This window comes from Mytilus galloprovincialis, chromosome 5 (genome assembly GCF_965363235.1).
Source record: "Mytilus galloprovincialis chromosome 5, xbMytGall1.hap1.1, whole genome shotgun sequence".
Taxonomy (NCBI): Eukaryota; Metazoa; Mollusca; class Bivalvia; order Mytilida; family Mytilidae; genus Mytilus; species Mytilus galloprovincialis.
The window spans coordinates 55,973,262-55,988,601 of record NC_134842.1 but is presented as its reverse complement, the minus strand read 5'-3'; the positions used below and the strand labels follow the sequence as shown (position 1 = coordinate 55,988,601).

At 31.1% G+C, this 15,340-nt stretch overlaps 1 protein-coding gene across 2 annotated transcripts; it reads left to right on the top strand.

The window, feature by feature from the left end:
* The first annotated feature begins 231 nt into the window (after positions 1-231).
* Positions 232-14,730, top strand: LOC143076079 (uncharacterized). Of its 2 annotated transcripts, none has more exons than XM_076251713.1 (16): positions 232-296; positions 1,791-1,893; positions 2,771-2,862; positions 3,175-3,246; positions 5,533-5,713; positions 6,368-6,462; positions 6,910-6,978; positions 7,480-7,735; positions 8,707-8,798; positions 9,670-9,766; positions 9,969-10,188; positions 11,490-11,509; positions 12,088-12,167; positions 12,651-12,744; positions 13,280-13,349; positions 14,434-14,730. In XM_076251713.1, the coding sequence occupies exons 2-16, from the start codon at positions 1,821-1,823 to the stop codon at positions 14,600-14,602; spliced, it is 1,680 nt and encodes a 559-aa protein (XP_076107828.1). In that variant the 5' UTR covers positions 232-296; positions 1,791-1,820; the 3' UTR covers positions 14,603-14,730. The 2 variants fall into 2 exon arrangements, with proteins under 2 accessions (XP_076107828.1, XP_076107829.1); XM_076251714.1 differs by having other exon boundaries at positions 241-300.
* Positions 14,731-15,340: the final 610 nt, after the last annotated feature.

Below are 15,340 nucleotides of genomic sequence, written 5' to 3'. Positions count from 1 at the left end.
TGTCAAAACCTTTTGGAATTTTGGGTCCTATATGCTCTTTAAATATGTATATTTTTTTACCTGTTGTTTTTTTTATTTGAGTGTCACTCATGAATATTGTGTAGACACAAAATAAGTTTGTAGTTTAACTTTTACCAGTATGATATCTTCAATGAGTTTATTTTACTGACCAAAATCACGACTCTTCACTGTTTCTCCCCTGACATGACACTGTGTCTTATCTCTTTACCAACATATTAAAATGTATACATGTATCAACGTTGTATTCATATCTATCTATAACACCCTTCATTTGTGTATGTATGTTCTTTTATATTTCCTTTATTTTTATATCATTTGACTGAAATATTTGTTTTTAATATAGATGATTTAATAGTTACGAAGACAATCGAAATTGTAATAACACCGTGACCTTATATTTTAGTAGCATGTACATACCTTAACCTCAACGTTAAATTTTAGATCACTTGTACTAAGTCCCCTCTTTTTTGTACGCAAGGCGAGCATCTCTTACCGATACACACTCGACTCATTTGTATCGAGTTTTACGCCACCCATTTTACATACAAGAATTAAATCGACTGGCAAACATAACAGCATTTTTCATTTTGTATGATCCTTGAGACAATCAATAATACATAAAGCGTCACAGTACGTACGTTAAAAAACATCCAGTCTTCACTACATTACACTTAACAGTTCTGTAAGGTAGCAGGAATCTCTTATCCTGTTATACAAATTATAAATTATAAATTTCCAGCTACTGATAGTTCATGTATGATGTTTGAAGGCCTTCCTGATGATCTGTTTCCAATCACCTGAATAAAAAAATAGAGCATCGTTTTTATATGTAAGGTTCGATCATGAATTCTCTTAACTGCTAGTAGTCCTTTGTTATTTATGTATTATTGTCATTGGGTTTATTTTCTTTGGTTACATCTTCTGACATCGGACTCGAACTTCTCTTGAACTGAATTTTAATGTGCGTATTTATGCGTTTACTTTTCTACATTGGCTAGAGGTATAGGGGGAGGGTTGAGATCTCATAAACATGTTTAACCCCGTCGTATTTTTGCGCCTGTCCCAAATCAGGAGCCTCTGACCTTTGTTAGTCTTGTATTATTTTAATGTTAGTTTCTTGTGTACAATTTGGAGTTTCGTATGGCTTTCATTATCACTGAACTAGTATATATCTGTTAAGGGGCCAGCTGAAGGACGCCTCCGGGTGCGGGGAAGACCTGTTGGTGACCTTCTGCTGTTGTTTTTTCTATGGTGGGGATGTTTTCTCTTTGACACATTCCCCATTTCCATTCTCAATTTTATCCTTTTCATACCTTGGCTATTAAAATTGAAAGCAACAAGATGACGAATATTTGTAATCCAGTGTTAATAGGGTCACAACAATATTCATAATATAAGCCACAAGTAGTTATGATATTCTAATTCCAAACCCCAATGTTTGACTTATTCTTCTAGCAATCTTCTGTACATAAAACCAATGATACTTGTGAAGCATTTCAAATATAAGAAATAAAAAGGAATTAAGAAAAATGGAATTTGGAATCGAAATCATAATTCGAGGAACACCAGAAAACAGCATGACTAAAGATGAAAATATCAAGTATAATGCAAAAATGACATAACACACTACACAAAACTGTTTTGATTGATTAAGGTTGCAACTCTTTCCATGCATTGAAGAACGATTTGATATAAGGAACTAACTGAGAAATATTAGTTTAACTAAACACTTATTTGCTTGCATATGTAACATGATGTTTTATTTTCAGTGACAATTTAACTGGAGATCATTTGGTAAAATGTTACGAAATAGCTTTGCCGTTTTACTTTTAATATTCATATTTAGTCTAGACAACAACAATTTCTGCACAGGTATGTCAAAGTATTGTGATTATAACATACTGTATCTAAACAGCTAAAAGTATAGTACGAAGCAATAACTAAACCAGTTCCAAAGACCGTAATCGCATGTGGAGCAGAATACTGCTAACCCTGTCAGAATGCCTGACATCAGTTCCAATTCTTATTGAAGTCATTATTGCATAACGTTTTGTGATGTTTGCATGCGTCTTATTTTGTTCATTTGCTGGAATAAAATGACTACTTAAGTTTTCCACACTAGGTATAGATTGCCGTAGCTGTATTCGACAAAACTATCTCGGAATGTTTAGATATTACTACTGATCAACTTTGTATTTTATTTGGCGGATCAAATTATATGTCTGGTATTTTTAATGGGTTGTTAACATGTACCTAAACACGCCCAGAACGAGCGTCTGAAACTCGTTCCGTTTAAAAAAAAAATATAATCAGTGTCAGAAGAGTCGAACCAAAATAATACATTTAAAATAATTATGAAAATTGGCTTTTTTTTACGAAACCGCATAAATAAGAATGCAACTCCGTTACATGATACAGTAACGCATGGTTATTGCATAGACTAATTATAGCTCTTGAAACACATTTGAATTAGATTGGTGTACAATGACTAAAACAAACATGACAAAGCAATTGGCAAAGAAGAGAAAACAATATTGAATCAAAGAGATCTGTTTTATCAAATTGATTAAGAATGTTTATAATCTTACAACCACATTACTTTTGAATTATCCATAATCCAGAACATTTCTGCAAATCCATCGAAACGTTCATTTTGTAATATATCATTTTAACTGTCAATCTTCATTCTAAGTCTAATTTTTTATCAGTACGAAACTATTGTTTCTTCGTTTATCTCTTTAACCAACAGCATTATCCGGCAAAGGACCATTATGTCTTAGCTGCAATAAAGTTGTTCAACCACGTGATTGTAATCATGTAACCGCTTGTGGGGAGCATGAGGTACATTGTTTAAGAAAATGTGTTTTGTCTTTGATTTTTCCTGTTAGTACAAATGGAAATCAGTTAATTATTATGTCAGGGCCGTCTGTTCTTATTTTAGTATGTTTAGTGTAAATAAATATCAGTTAAAACAATTGTGTTCAGTTTTGTTGTGTTTAATTAATTTCACTGAATAAGATACCATGTGTCAATTGCCAATGCATAAAAATGAATCCGGTTTAAACCAAAACAGTATTTTGGTAAGATCCACTAAATGTTTAAGCCGGTATAAATTGTCATTGTCATAAGTACATAGATATATATTATTTGTAGAAATGTTACGTTCAAAGAGAGATAACAGATAGTGGGATAGCATGGTATAGTGTAGGATGTTCAGATGCACAGGTTAAGTTGAAAATGTCATTAGAAATATAACTAACAAAAATACCGAAACTCCAAGGTAAATTAAAAAAAAAAGAACTCAATAAAAACAATGAAAAACAAACAATATCAAACGTAAGAAATTAGCAACGAACAGAAAAAAAAAACCAATTTGAAACATACATAATCCGGTTAAACTTGGGTTTATAAATAGGTAATACTCCTGGTGTTTGATAATTGTTGAAGGTATGTGCTGTCTGTCCGTCTTCGACTTTTTTTATTATCCTTATCGAACCCTTTTTATCAAACCATATTACCATTGAGTAAGAACAATGTAAAAGAGCTGTGTAAATTAGGTATATTAATTTTCAGATCTTTTGAGGTTAAATATATACATAGGAAGATGCTGTAGAAGTTACCATGAAACAACTTTTCGCCAAAGTCACAATGCACAGTTATAGTTATAGGCCTTCAACATAAAACCTTGGGTCACAACGGACAGCAAGCTATAAAAAGCCGAAAAATGAATAGTGTTAAATAATTTAACAGAAAAACCAACGGTCCATATTATATAAAAAACGGGAACCGAGAAACATTTATGAACTACACAAAAATACGACAACTGAACAACAGGCTTCTGATTTAGGGCAGGTGCATACAAATGCAGAGTTAAAACATTTTAACAGGCGCCAACCTACATCCTAACAATAATGAAACATTACAACAACAAAAAAAGCCCACTATAAAATATCAATTGAAATGGCTTAACTCGACTTAAAATGCAACATGTTTAATGGCAACACCTTCTGTTATTTTGTCAAATTTTTGTGGTAACATATATATTATATGTCAATGGAATACCTTTAGCTTATATATATGAATTCTTATTGACTTACAAAACATATGAAGAAACACCGCAATATCGTTGAATATCTGCAAAGTCTCTTATCCATTTTTATAAATTGCGGTCTTTGAAAAAACGTGAGAGAATATAAAAAACTACTTTGTTACGATCGTATCTTCCCTTTTTTCTACATTTTGTCTAATGCTTAGTCCGTTTCTGTGTGTGTTACATTTTAATGTTGTGTCGTTGTTCTCCTCTTATATTTAATGCGTTTCCCTCAGTTTTGGTTTGTTACCCGGATTTTGTTTTTTGTCCATAGATTTACGAGTTTTGAACAGCGGTATACTACTGTTGCCTTTATTTATCGAGAACTGTTCATATTACTTTGTTCTCCGATATAATATGCATGCAAATAAACTCATTATAAATATCAGGACTAAATTAAATGATAATTGATTGATAAAAGTTTAAACATTATGAGTTTCTTTTCCAATGAGACAACTATCCATAATTACAAATGGAGGATATATGAGTGTATTTTATACAACTTCCAGCGTCTGGCGTATTTAAATTATAAGCCTGGTACCTTTGATAACTATTTACACTACTTGGTCAATGTCACTGCTGGTGGACGTTTCGTCCCCAAGGGTATCACTAACCCAGTAGTGAGCACTTCGGTGTTGACATGAATATTAGTTATATGGTCATTTGTTTTAATTTACTGTTTGCAAAAATATGAATTATTGCAAAAACTAAGGATTTACATATCCATGGCATAGATTACCTTGGTCGTATTTGGTAACTTTTTGGAATTTGGGGTCCCCAAGGCAATAAAAAAGAATAGGTTTGTTTGCCCAAACGCTACCTACCCAGAAAAAAGCTACCTACTCAAATTCTTTTATTGTCCTGATTTGAAGAAGTTTTTTTTTAATCAGATAGGCATGAAGACTAATAAACACACGATACTTCAATTTCTCTTTTTGAAAAAAAAAAAAAAAGAAAATGCCTACCTACCTACCCACTGTCTCAACCTTTGGGTAGGGTTTGGGCAAACCAAAATATTTTTAATTGTGGCCCAACTTTGTATTTGTTTGGCTTTCTAACTATTTTGATCTGAGCGTCACTGATGAGTCTATGTAGACGAAACGCGCGTCTGGCGTATTAAACTATAAGCCTGGTACCTTTGATAAATATTTGACCCCTAGATTGAGACTTTTGAAAATCGACATTTTAGGAGGACAAGTAACGTCTTTAGACTTGCTATGCAATGATGAAAGCAATTTATTTGAAATTGTATGAAAATGTTTTTATTTTCTAGAAGTGCGCTTGATCTTTATGGTTTTTCTTTATATTGATAAAGATAAATTAAGCAAAGGAAAACTATAAGTTGATACCAAATACTAAGAATAGCTCAAAATTATATCTTACATCCTTTATCCCAAAAATAATGTTAATTCTCATTATAGCGTTGTGCTGTTCCCATCGGCATTGGAAAACGCCAAAGTAGCCACAAAGTCAAGGCATACAATGCTAACACTATGAAGAGTTCAAGTGATTCGGACAATAAATCTGAGGATTCTGTTACTGTATGTACTTCATGTTGTACAGATGGAGATTTGTGCAACAGAAAGGGTTGTGGATCTCCTGGTAAATACTGATTTTGCTAAAGGGAATGCTTAAAAATATGCATACATGTTATTAATACGAAGGAGAGATGAATTGTCATAATGTCTTGCATTTAAAGTAATCGTAGATACTAGGATTATAATTATGTACGTCGACGCTCGTTTTGTCTCCGAGAGAATGTAAAATTTTAAAAGACAAAAAAAAAAAATAATGCTATTTGCAATAACAGGCAAAGATGAGTACAGTACTTTCCTGATGTACATGCCAATTAACTTCATGTGATCTTACATTGCTTATGTCACAAGTGGATTATTACCTGAAAAAGTATTAAACTACAAGTATCGTTAAACCGTTTGTTGTACATAAACTCTTAAACCTTACATCGTTTTGTTTTAATTAACACTCTCGAATACCAGATGAGTACCATACTCTCGATGAGATTTATCAGCCAAAGTTTAAGGCTAAGTCATTAACTAAATGTTTTTTGAAATATTAGTTCAAGTCTTAATTATTTTTTCTCTGTATGAACACTTGAAAGTATAGTAAATGGAATTTAAATTACTAGAATGTTAACCATTTCGTCATCTTCGAAAGCTCAAAAGGTAAATCATACCATCTTAATATGTTAATATGCATTTACCAATTATTTTTGTGTTTTTTATTTTAATTTGCAAGAAAGATTACCAATAGAAGGAATTTTATGTTACAACTGTCAACAACAGGCAGCACCAGATATGTGTGATGATATAACGTTATGTGGACCAGACAAGGTTAGGTTAATTACCAATTCAGTATATACGAATTTTGTTCTCCGCCGGATTTGTTTATGCCATGATTTCTTTGGTACCCGAAAAGAGCAATTTTCTGGTATACATTCACGTGATTCGTATGTGATACAAACAATCTGTTTGATTTACACCCATACAATAGTCTTGAATCCAACCGGTTATTTTGCAATGTTATATTTTTGTTTGTTTTGCCTCCTTCAACCTTTATACATAGTTCCTAATTTAAATTTTTCAATTTATATCAAATAATTTTTGCATAATTTATGGTTAGATGTTTTTGTGAGCAAAAATGAAAATTAAAAAACTCTATTGGATAATTTCTAAATTAAATCAAAATTTATCTTTTAAAAACGATGTTTTCTAAATTTATATGCTAACATACACTTAACACGATTGTTTACATCATTATATTTTGTATTCGTTTTGCAGAATTGTTATTTAGAACAAATACAGATTGGAAGTGATCATTTATTTTCTACGAAATGTATTCAAAAGTCGGTAAGTTATAAATATATTACAGAGTTGCTGCATCTTCGAATAATTAATTTTAAAGTAAAAGTTGTCAGCCTTTGATTAGTGTGTACGTTTACATCGCGGAAATCGCATCCGATTTATTGACAGGTCATTTTGGAAGAAAGAAAATTACATGTTTTGCACTTGAATTGAATTGTATGACCAACAAATTACGTAATACAATATATTTGATAATGGTATTTATTACGATATTTTTAAACATTTACGACTAGACCGGTGGAGGGGGTGAGCTAAAATGATTGAAAACAAAAATAAAATCAACTTGCATTTCAGACTAACTTGTAGACTTTTTTCCCTTTGATAAACACTTTCATAATTCCCCTATCCGCTTTTCACTCTACATTTACGCCATTGAGTTTAATATTACAACATGATTTAAGAGATTAATAAAAGTTTCGTTAACGTAGTATACTTATGTTTAGTACAGAGAAATCGAAGATATATTTCTACCCATATATATTTTAGACCTGTACAAGCAGTTCTAGTACAGCCAGATGTTGTGGTACAGAGTTATGCAATGATCATTTTCTTGTCAACGCTACGACACATTTTGCAAACCAGACAACACACCCAGCGGCAACAACAACTAGCACTCCAACCCAGACAACACACCCTGTGGCAACAACAACTAGCACTCCAATCCAGACAACACACCCAGTGACAACCACAACTAGTAATCCAACCCAGACTCGGACTTCTCAATCTCTTACTACAACAACAGGTACTGCAGAGTAATTTTATTACTATTTGGATAATCCACATGTAGTTTAATAAGAAATGGTCAGTCTTTAATACGTAGTACAAAATAATAACATGTGGAATTGAACGATAAGACATTACTAAGTTGAAAAACTTGTGTTTAATCCATTTTTCTTTTTTGAACAATAAAATATGTTTAAACTAAACTATTGAACGATAAGCTTCTGAACAGATACTTTACTGGATTGACTGCAAAATTCTGAACAGCACTTAATTTACTACAAAAAGATTTCTAAACCGAAACTTAAAACATTATCAAGACTGTTAAGAGAATATTAAGATTAAAATGGTTATTCAAAACCTAAACTATCTTAATAGTCTTCTTCTTTGATATAAATAGAAACTTGTCTATATATGAAACAGCCAATCGATTGAGACACCTGAAAATGTCAAATATTTTCTATCAGAATCGATGCTGTTTAAGATTTGGTCACCAGCAATGCTTACTTTTCGGACCTTGTAATATAAACAAAAGCTTTTAGTCTAATTGGAGAAAAGTTTTATATCAATAGACAAATTTTGTCAATATATCCAGGCATTGACTAAACAGGAATTTGCAATTGCTTAAAAAACTCTAAAAAATGAGAGTCGGAACACACAGTTGGAGAACAGACATTTCAAACAGCTACACATGTACCGAATACAGATTTTTAAATAAGTATCATGTACTCTTTTTAAACTAACACTTTGTTATCTTAAGATCATTCATAGATATAAATGTAAAGGCTTCTCCAACACGCAGGCTGCTAGTAAAAAAATCACATTTAGTCAGCGACAACAAGAAATACTGAGTTAAGCTTTTGCTATTTAAATGAAATCAATTGTGTCTCATTGATACCTTTTGTCTCAATTTGTTTTATACATGCTTTTGACATGCTGCTATTATTTATGCTTGATTTATACCTTAACTGAACTCTAAACTGATTTTTATAGGCATTCGATGTCCGAATCAATGGCATTACCATGAGAGTTCAAAATATTGCTACCTAGAAAATGAATCTTTGATGACACTTATTGACGCTAGAGTAAGATACTAGATTAGAGATGATGTGTTTTCTTATATGTGTTTGTAATAAGAGCAAATGGGATCACCAACGAGGTGAGGGCCGTGTTGCTCTGTCTGTAGTGTTCGATGTTTTGTTTTGTATACTGTTGTTTGTCTGTCTGTGGTTTTTCGTTTTGTCTCGGAGTTGTCATTTTTTTCTTTGACTTATGAGTTTGGATCTCCCTTTTGGTATCTGTTGTCTCTTTTATCAGATCAGTATACATATTATAACACCAGACCGCGAAACAAATCATCCAATTACGATGAGTATTCTTGTCATTCAATGTTGATATTGTGTCTATTAGTTCATTCTTAATATATGACTGCAAGAGCAGCAAACCAACGTCCACTGGTCACTTTATGATGAATGACTATTCGATAAACGTAGGAGGTAATTAGCTCGCTACTTAAAATAGCTTCGAACAGATACCTATGCAAATTAAACTAATTATAGAAAGCAACGACCCTTTAATATCGAGGATGCACTCCTGTAAGACATTCTGTTTTGTACAAAACTATTCGTGTCATATGACAGTTCCAATTTATGTCTTATCATACCAAAATGTTGATTGTTTTTAAAAAAGATAAATAGAAGACTGTTTCATTTTAAAAATATTTCAGAGATTAAAAATAACCATAGCACCAATAAGAGCATTTGGAAATAAATATTTCGCTGGTATGTCTATGAAATTCTTCATTAAAACCAAAGCGAGGTAGAAATCGTTTTTGCAACAATTCACTTTTTTTTTCGGGAAATACATATTGCTCAAGACAAACCCCAACTACGTATACTAGAAAATGTCTACGTTAATGATAAGTAATATCTATATATAATTTATATTTTGTTTCAGGAAACATGCAAAAGATACGGACAACATCTTCCAATCATAGAAAACTTAAACGAGCAAGACTTTATCAAATCTATAATGGAACCTCTGCATGTAACAAGTAAGATAGCTTATTTCATGAAACAAATGCAATTATATCTTAAAATGATTAAATATACAATATATTAATGTATGTGTTAATTTTTTTAATTTGAATTCGGAAGATAAAGTTTCTGATGAATGATGAATGATGAAATTAAAAATGCTAAAAAGCAAAAAAAAACTAAAACATACATTGTACCAGTGTCGTGAAATTGTTGCAGTCTGGTTAGATGGTACGGATATTACAAATGAAGGGAAGTGGGTTTGGTATACCACAGGTCAGCCTATTGGATATTTCAACTGGAGTCCAGGACAGCCAGACCATTACTTTGGGGTCCACAGAGAAAACTGTATGGACTATGGACCAGAATATAACATGCAGTGGAATGACGCACCATGTCATAATAACTCGAGGAAACATAATGTATTATGTGAAGGAGGGTCAGTATTGTATATTCTAGGCGAAGTATGGTGGTCCGTGTAACAATTATCAAATCAAAATTTCAAAAAGTTTTAAAGTTTTATGTTTTTTTTTTGGATTTCAGATAAATATTTTAAAATATCAAATTTCCAGATTTTTCTTCTTTTTTTTAATTTTTAATTTTTTTTTATAATAAAAGAAAACACAAAACTCCAAAGGAAAATTCAAAAAAGGGAAATCCACAAAAAGTAACAAAATCAAACGCCAATAACCAACAAAACGGGTGAGAAACAACTGCTATGTGCATGACTTAGTACAGGAATTTCCGAAGAAAAACAAATGGAACTTCCGAATATTTTGTTTCAATCAGCACTTTGGCCAAATCAATATCCGAAGTTAGCATTTAGAACATTACATAACAAATTAAACAAAATGGCTAGCAAGCTTACATAAATCATCAAAAGCTTTAAATTCTCGTTTATTTAAAGACTCTTTAGAGTTTTAGAAATATTTAAGTATTTTGGATGTCAGGCAGATATCTTTCCTTCATAAATTTCGAACTCTGTCAGCGTTTGATTACTGTAGAACACAATGTATTGCATTTCATTATAGAAATAGAGCCAATACGTTAAAGTTTTATAACTTATGAATTGCAAAAAATATACAGAACTGAATGATCTATGTAAACATATTAAGGGGATTAACAACAAATTAAACGTTTCTGGAAATAGCAATTGTTGATGCCTCTATCTACTTTCGTACATTGTTTAATTAAGTACTTGTATTGAAGTATGTATAATTATCTCTTTACCTTAAAGTTTGTAATTTGGTTTGTGAAAATAAAGATATATATATAATATATTTCCGTTGTGTATTTTAATTATTTTATTGAAAAAAACAAACAAATTAAAACTTTCGCTTCCAGCATAGGGCGAATGAGAATGAATCTATGCGTACTGTACGTAATCTGATTTTGAATTGCACTTGACTTGAAGCTTTATGGTGTTAAAGGTTTTGATATCAATAGTTATTTTACAATGTAAATTGGTTAAAACGCCAATTTATCATTTTCAACTGATTACCCAGACAGCAGCCAATTTTGTCTGGTTTAGAACAAGACGACAATTGAGAAACGTAAACAACATGTTAATAGTGTGTAATAAAAGAATAAAATCAGTAATAGGTAAATAGGATATTGGTACTAAATCTCAAGACAGATTGATAAAATAATGAATGTTACTTGTTCATACTAAATTCCATATATTATGTAGAAATATTTTGAAATGAAAACCTATAATAACGACGTTTTAATATTTTCCAGTATACAAACAACGGTTCCAAGTAAGTAAAAAATTGTAGCACTATATTATGAGCCAATTGTTATGGTCTTACAAAAAAACTCTTCAGTGACGCTAGAATCAAAACAATGTTAAAGGCCAAATAAAGTACGAAAATGAAGAGCGTTGAGGACTAAACATCCCTAAAAGTTTTGTCAAATACATCTAAGGTAATATATTCCTGAGGTAGAAACGTTTTATTTTTTTCAAAATTCAATGTGTTTTTTACAGTATGATACACGTTAAATTCTGTTTAACGAGGAGGTATATTGCCTTCATTCAAATGAAAAGGAAAACAAAATTTTGGTCTTTGCTCTGGTTCATTCAACCTAGTATGCCCACATTTTGAATTTTATTTAAATATGACATTTTCTTTGTCAATAAATTGCATGGTTTTGGTACATAGGCGACTGATATGATTTTAAAAATAAATAAAAAATCGTGATGAAATATATCTTAAAGCGTGAAAATTCAAAAGAAAATATTAAGTTTGTGTGTTGACATTCAGATAATAGAAATTTCCTCATTCATATTGATTTTTGTTAATTTTTCTATTTTTTTTTTATCATTCTATCAATTCAGCATGCTCAAATAATTGGATTCATAAAGATCATTATATGTATTGTGTCACGGATTTTACCGGTAATTGGTACACTGCACAGGTAAGCAAAAAATAGGCGTCGTTTCTCCAAGTCAGGAGCATCTGACCTTTGTTTGTCTTGGTGGTTTTTTTTAAACTTCGTTTATTTATATGTTTCTGAGTTTAATGTCTATTTTCGCTGAACTAGTACACATTTTTCTTTTGAAACAATATGATCGATTGATTGATTGTTGATTGTTAAACATTTCATTGGCAAATATTTCATGCATCTGCATGACAAGAATGACTGTCATTCTATATATACAAACACAAATCTTGCTCTTAACTAGCTAATCGTTTTAATGATGATATATTAGATATTTTACTTTTCATAAGTGTATGACAACGTATCATCTTTACAAAATACAAAACTATACCTATTTCAAACATAAATGAATACACATTTAATATTTTACTATTTGCCGTTCAAAAATGATCAGTTCAAACGTATGTTTTACACTTGATGTTTTACACCCTACTTAACAGTGACTTTTTCGTATTTTAGAAAATTTGTTCCAATATATCAGCTCACCTTCCAGTAGCAGATACAGTTGAAGCTTTTAAAAGAATTGGGGATGTAACAGGAAGATCCAATGATAGTACGTAAATTGCATTATGGGTAAATGACAACTAAGGATGTTCGCAGCTGAAATTCATAATCATAATATTATTTTCATAAACATGTATTGTTTAGAAGAGGAATATACTTATTGCATTTTTTTTTTAAATGGAAATATCTTGTATTTATTTCGGTTTTAAGCATTAGCAAAAAACAAACACTATGTTTGGTGTAAAGCAAGAATGTTAGTAGATAGTTCTTTCAGTTATGGAGAGATGGAGGTGTTTCTAGGCATAGCCCAAGAAAAAGGAAGAAGGATTACAACTTATTTTAAAAGCGATGATAAGTAAGTGCTTAACGTCTAGTGGCAAATATTACATGCAAAAAAATTGAACATGCTGTCTATCCCAACTTCTATTAAAATCTTTTAAGCTCATGAAAATATCAAATAGAAGGGATACGACATGTTCAAAAGTCACAAAAGTTTTCAAAGAACTGAAACTTCACATGTTAAGAAAGTGAAGTTCACGATAAAATAAAATTTGTTAATTTATAACCACTATACATTTTTTTAGTTTGGTTAGACGGTACAGACGAACGGCATCCTAATATATGGAAGTGGCAATCAACTGGATTAGAATTCAGGTAAGCGTATTTGTGATCAGTGTAGATTACTCGCTACGCTCTCCCCCTAAAAAAACAGTAGATCAAAAATATATGCATTGCATTTTCACAAAAGAAGTCTTCATTTGCATAAATATGTATACTAGTCAACAAAAGAAACTGTACAAGGCAGTGTATTTTCCCTATATAACTAAATTGGATACTCTGTACAAAGGTTAATAATTGCATAGGTGGTATAATATTTAGTATAGTGTTATTTCCTTATTAAAACCATAGATTGAAGACAAAGACGCATTTGTTTGTTGTTGTAGTTGTTGTTATTTTAAGACATTTCACAAAAGAAGTCTTCATTTGCATAAATATGTATACTAGTCAACAAAAGAAACTGTACAAGGCAGTGTATTTTCCCTATATAAATAAATTGGATACTCTGTACCAAGGTTAATTATTGCATAGGTGGTATAATATTTAGTTTCGTGTTATTTCCTTATCAAAACCATAGATTGAAGACAAAGACGCATTTGTTTGTTGTTGTAGTTGTTGTTATTTCAAGAATCGTACTTTCTGTACAATACGTCGTGTAACCGCTGTTTATATTTCTTTTGGAAATGCTTAATTCATTTAGGTAATATTGATTGATTAATCGATTGTGGTATGCTCAAAGTTCAGTGGCAAATATTTCATACTGATCAGGATATTTGTGTCAGATGACAGGTGGACAAAAACTTTTATAAGACAAGATTACGTATGTTTTGTAAATTTGAACAATTTCTGGATATGTCTACAATTGAAAACTTTGATGCCAGTATACGAAGGCAGTTTTCTCAATTGTGTTGTGGCTAGATGTAGCTATCTCGCGTTATCACAATCGACATTTAGTGAAACAAAAAAAAACGCGAAAACGCATTTTAGGAAAACGTGTTAAAATGCCAAACGGTTATGCTTTTCAAATAGATGGAGAAAAAAATACAGAAAAATGTGATTTTAAATGAACGACACGTTTCTTATACTACTTAATATATTTAAAAAATATTAGGGACGTTTAAACAGTAGTATACTGTTACCGTATTATAAAAACTCTGTTACGTGTATAGTTCTCTTTCAGGTTCCAACATTGGGCTCCTGGAGAACCAAATGATGGCACAGAACATTGTTTAGAAGTTGTGGCACGTACACAATGGCGCTGGAATGACGGACACTGCGAACAAACGGGGCGTGTCAACAAACTGGTATGCGAACGATATGAACTGACAACTCAGACTGTTATTGGTTAATATATATTGATAATTGATTTAAATATCACATGACTTTATACAGCATATATTATCTACATGTATTGGATACAGTATCATTTTGGGTGAATTTTTGTTTTTGGATAATATTAAAAAAATATTAAAACCTATTTCATCATGTTTATTGTGGTTAGATTTCAACTACAGCATCAACTAATTTATTCATTGAAAACAAAAATAATTTGTTTCACACGGGAAGTGAAAAGTGAAATTTAGAAAAAAATGATAAAATACGAGCATTGAGTTTTAACTTTTTATTCTAGATCTAGTGTGGTTTAAAAGACAACGTCTTAAATTTTTAGTCAAAAGGAATACAACATCAAATTTTTCGCTATAAACAAAGTACATTGAACAATTGAAGGTATGATAAGAAAGTCAATATTGAAAATGAATAACCAATCATCATGCATGTATTGAGCGTAAAATTATAAAAAATATATATTTTTTTAAATGCGAAATTGTAATATTGGAGAGCTGTAGCGTGTTTACTTAATAGAGGCACCCAAGCAGAATTGTTTAGCGGTATTTAAATTTTAAGAAACCAATGAAATATTTCATAAATAATTTATTAATATATCAAAATCTTAAAATAATTCTTTTATAACTGTTGAACCTATCGAAATCGACAAGACAAGGCAGAAAAAAAAACATTGTTACAGTTAATGGATGCACCTGCTATAAATTTCTCGCAAGATCTGTAACTCGGTGCAAATGAATCAA

What these genes read in the sequence shown, in the direction of transcription:
- LOC143076079 (XM_076251713.1), top strand. Translation starts at nt 1,821, where the DNA reads ATGTTACGAAATAGCTTTGCCGTTTTACTTTTAATATTCATATTTAGT. An exon ending in AATGTATTATGTGAAGGAGG is followed by an intron (nt 10,189 to 11,489) that starts GTCAGTATTGTA and finishes AATATTTTCCAG; the next exon opens with TATACAAACAACGGTTCCAA. An exon ending in GTAATTGGTACACTGCACAG is followed by an intron (nt 12,168 to 12,650) that starts GTAAGCAAAAAA and finishes TTCGTATTTTAG; the next exon opens with AAAATTTGTTCCAATATATC.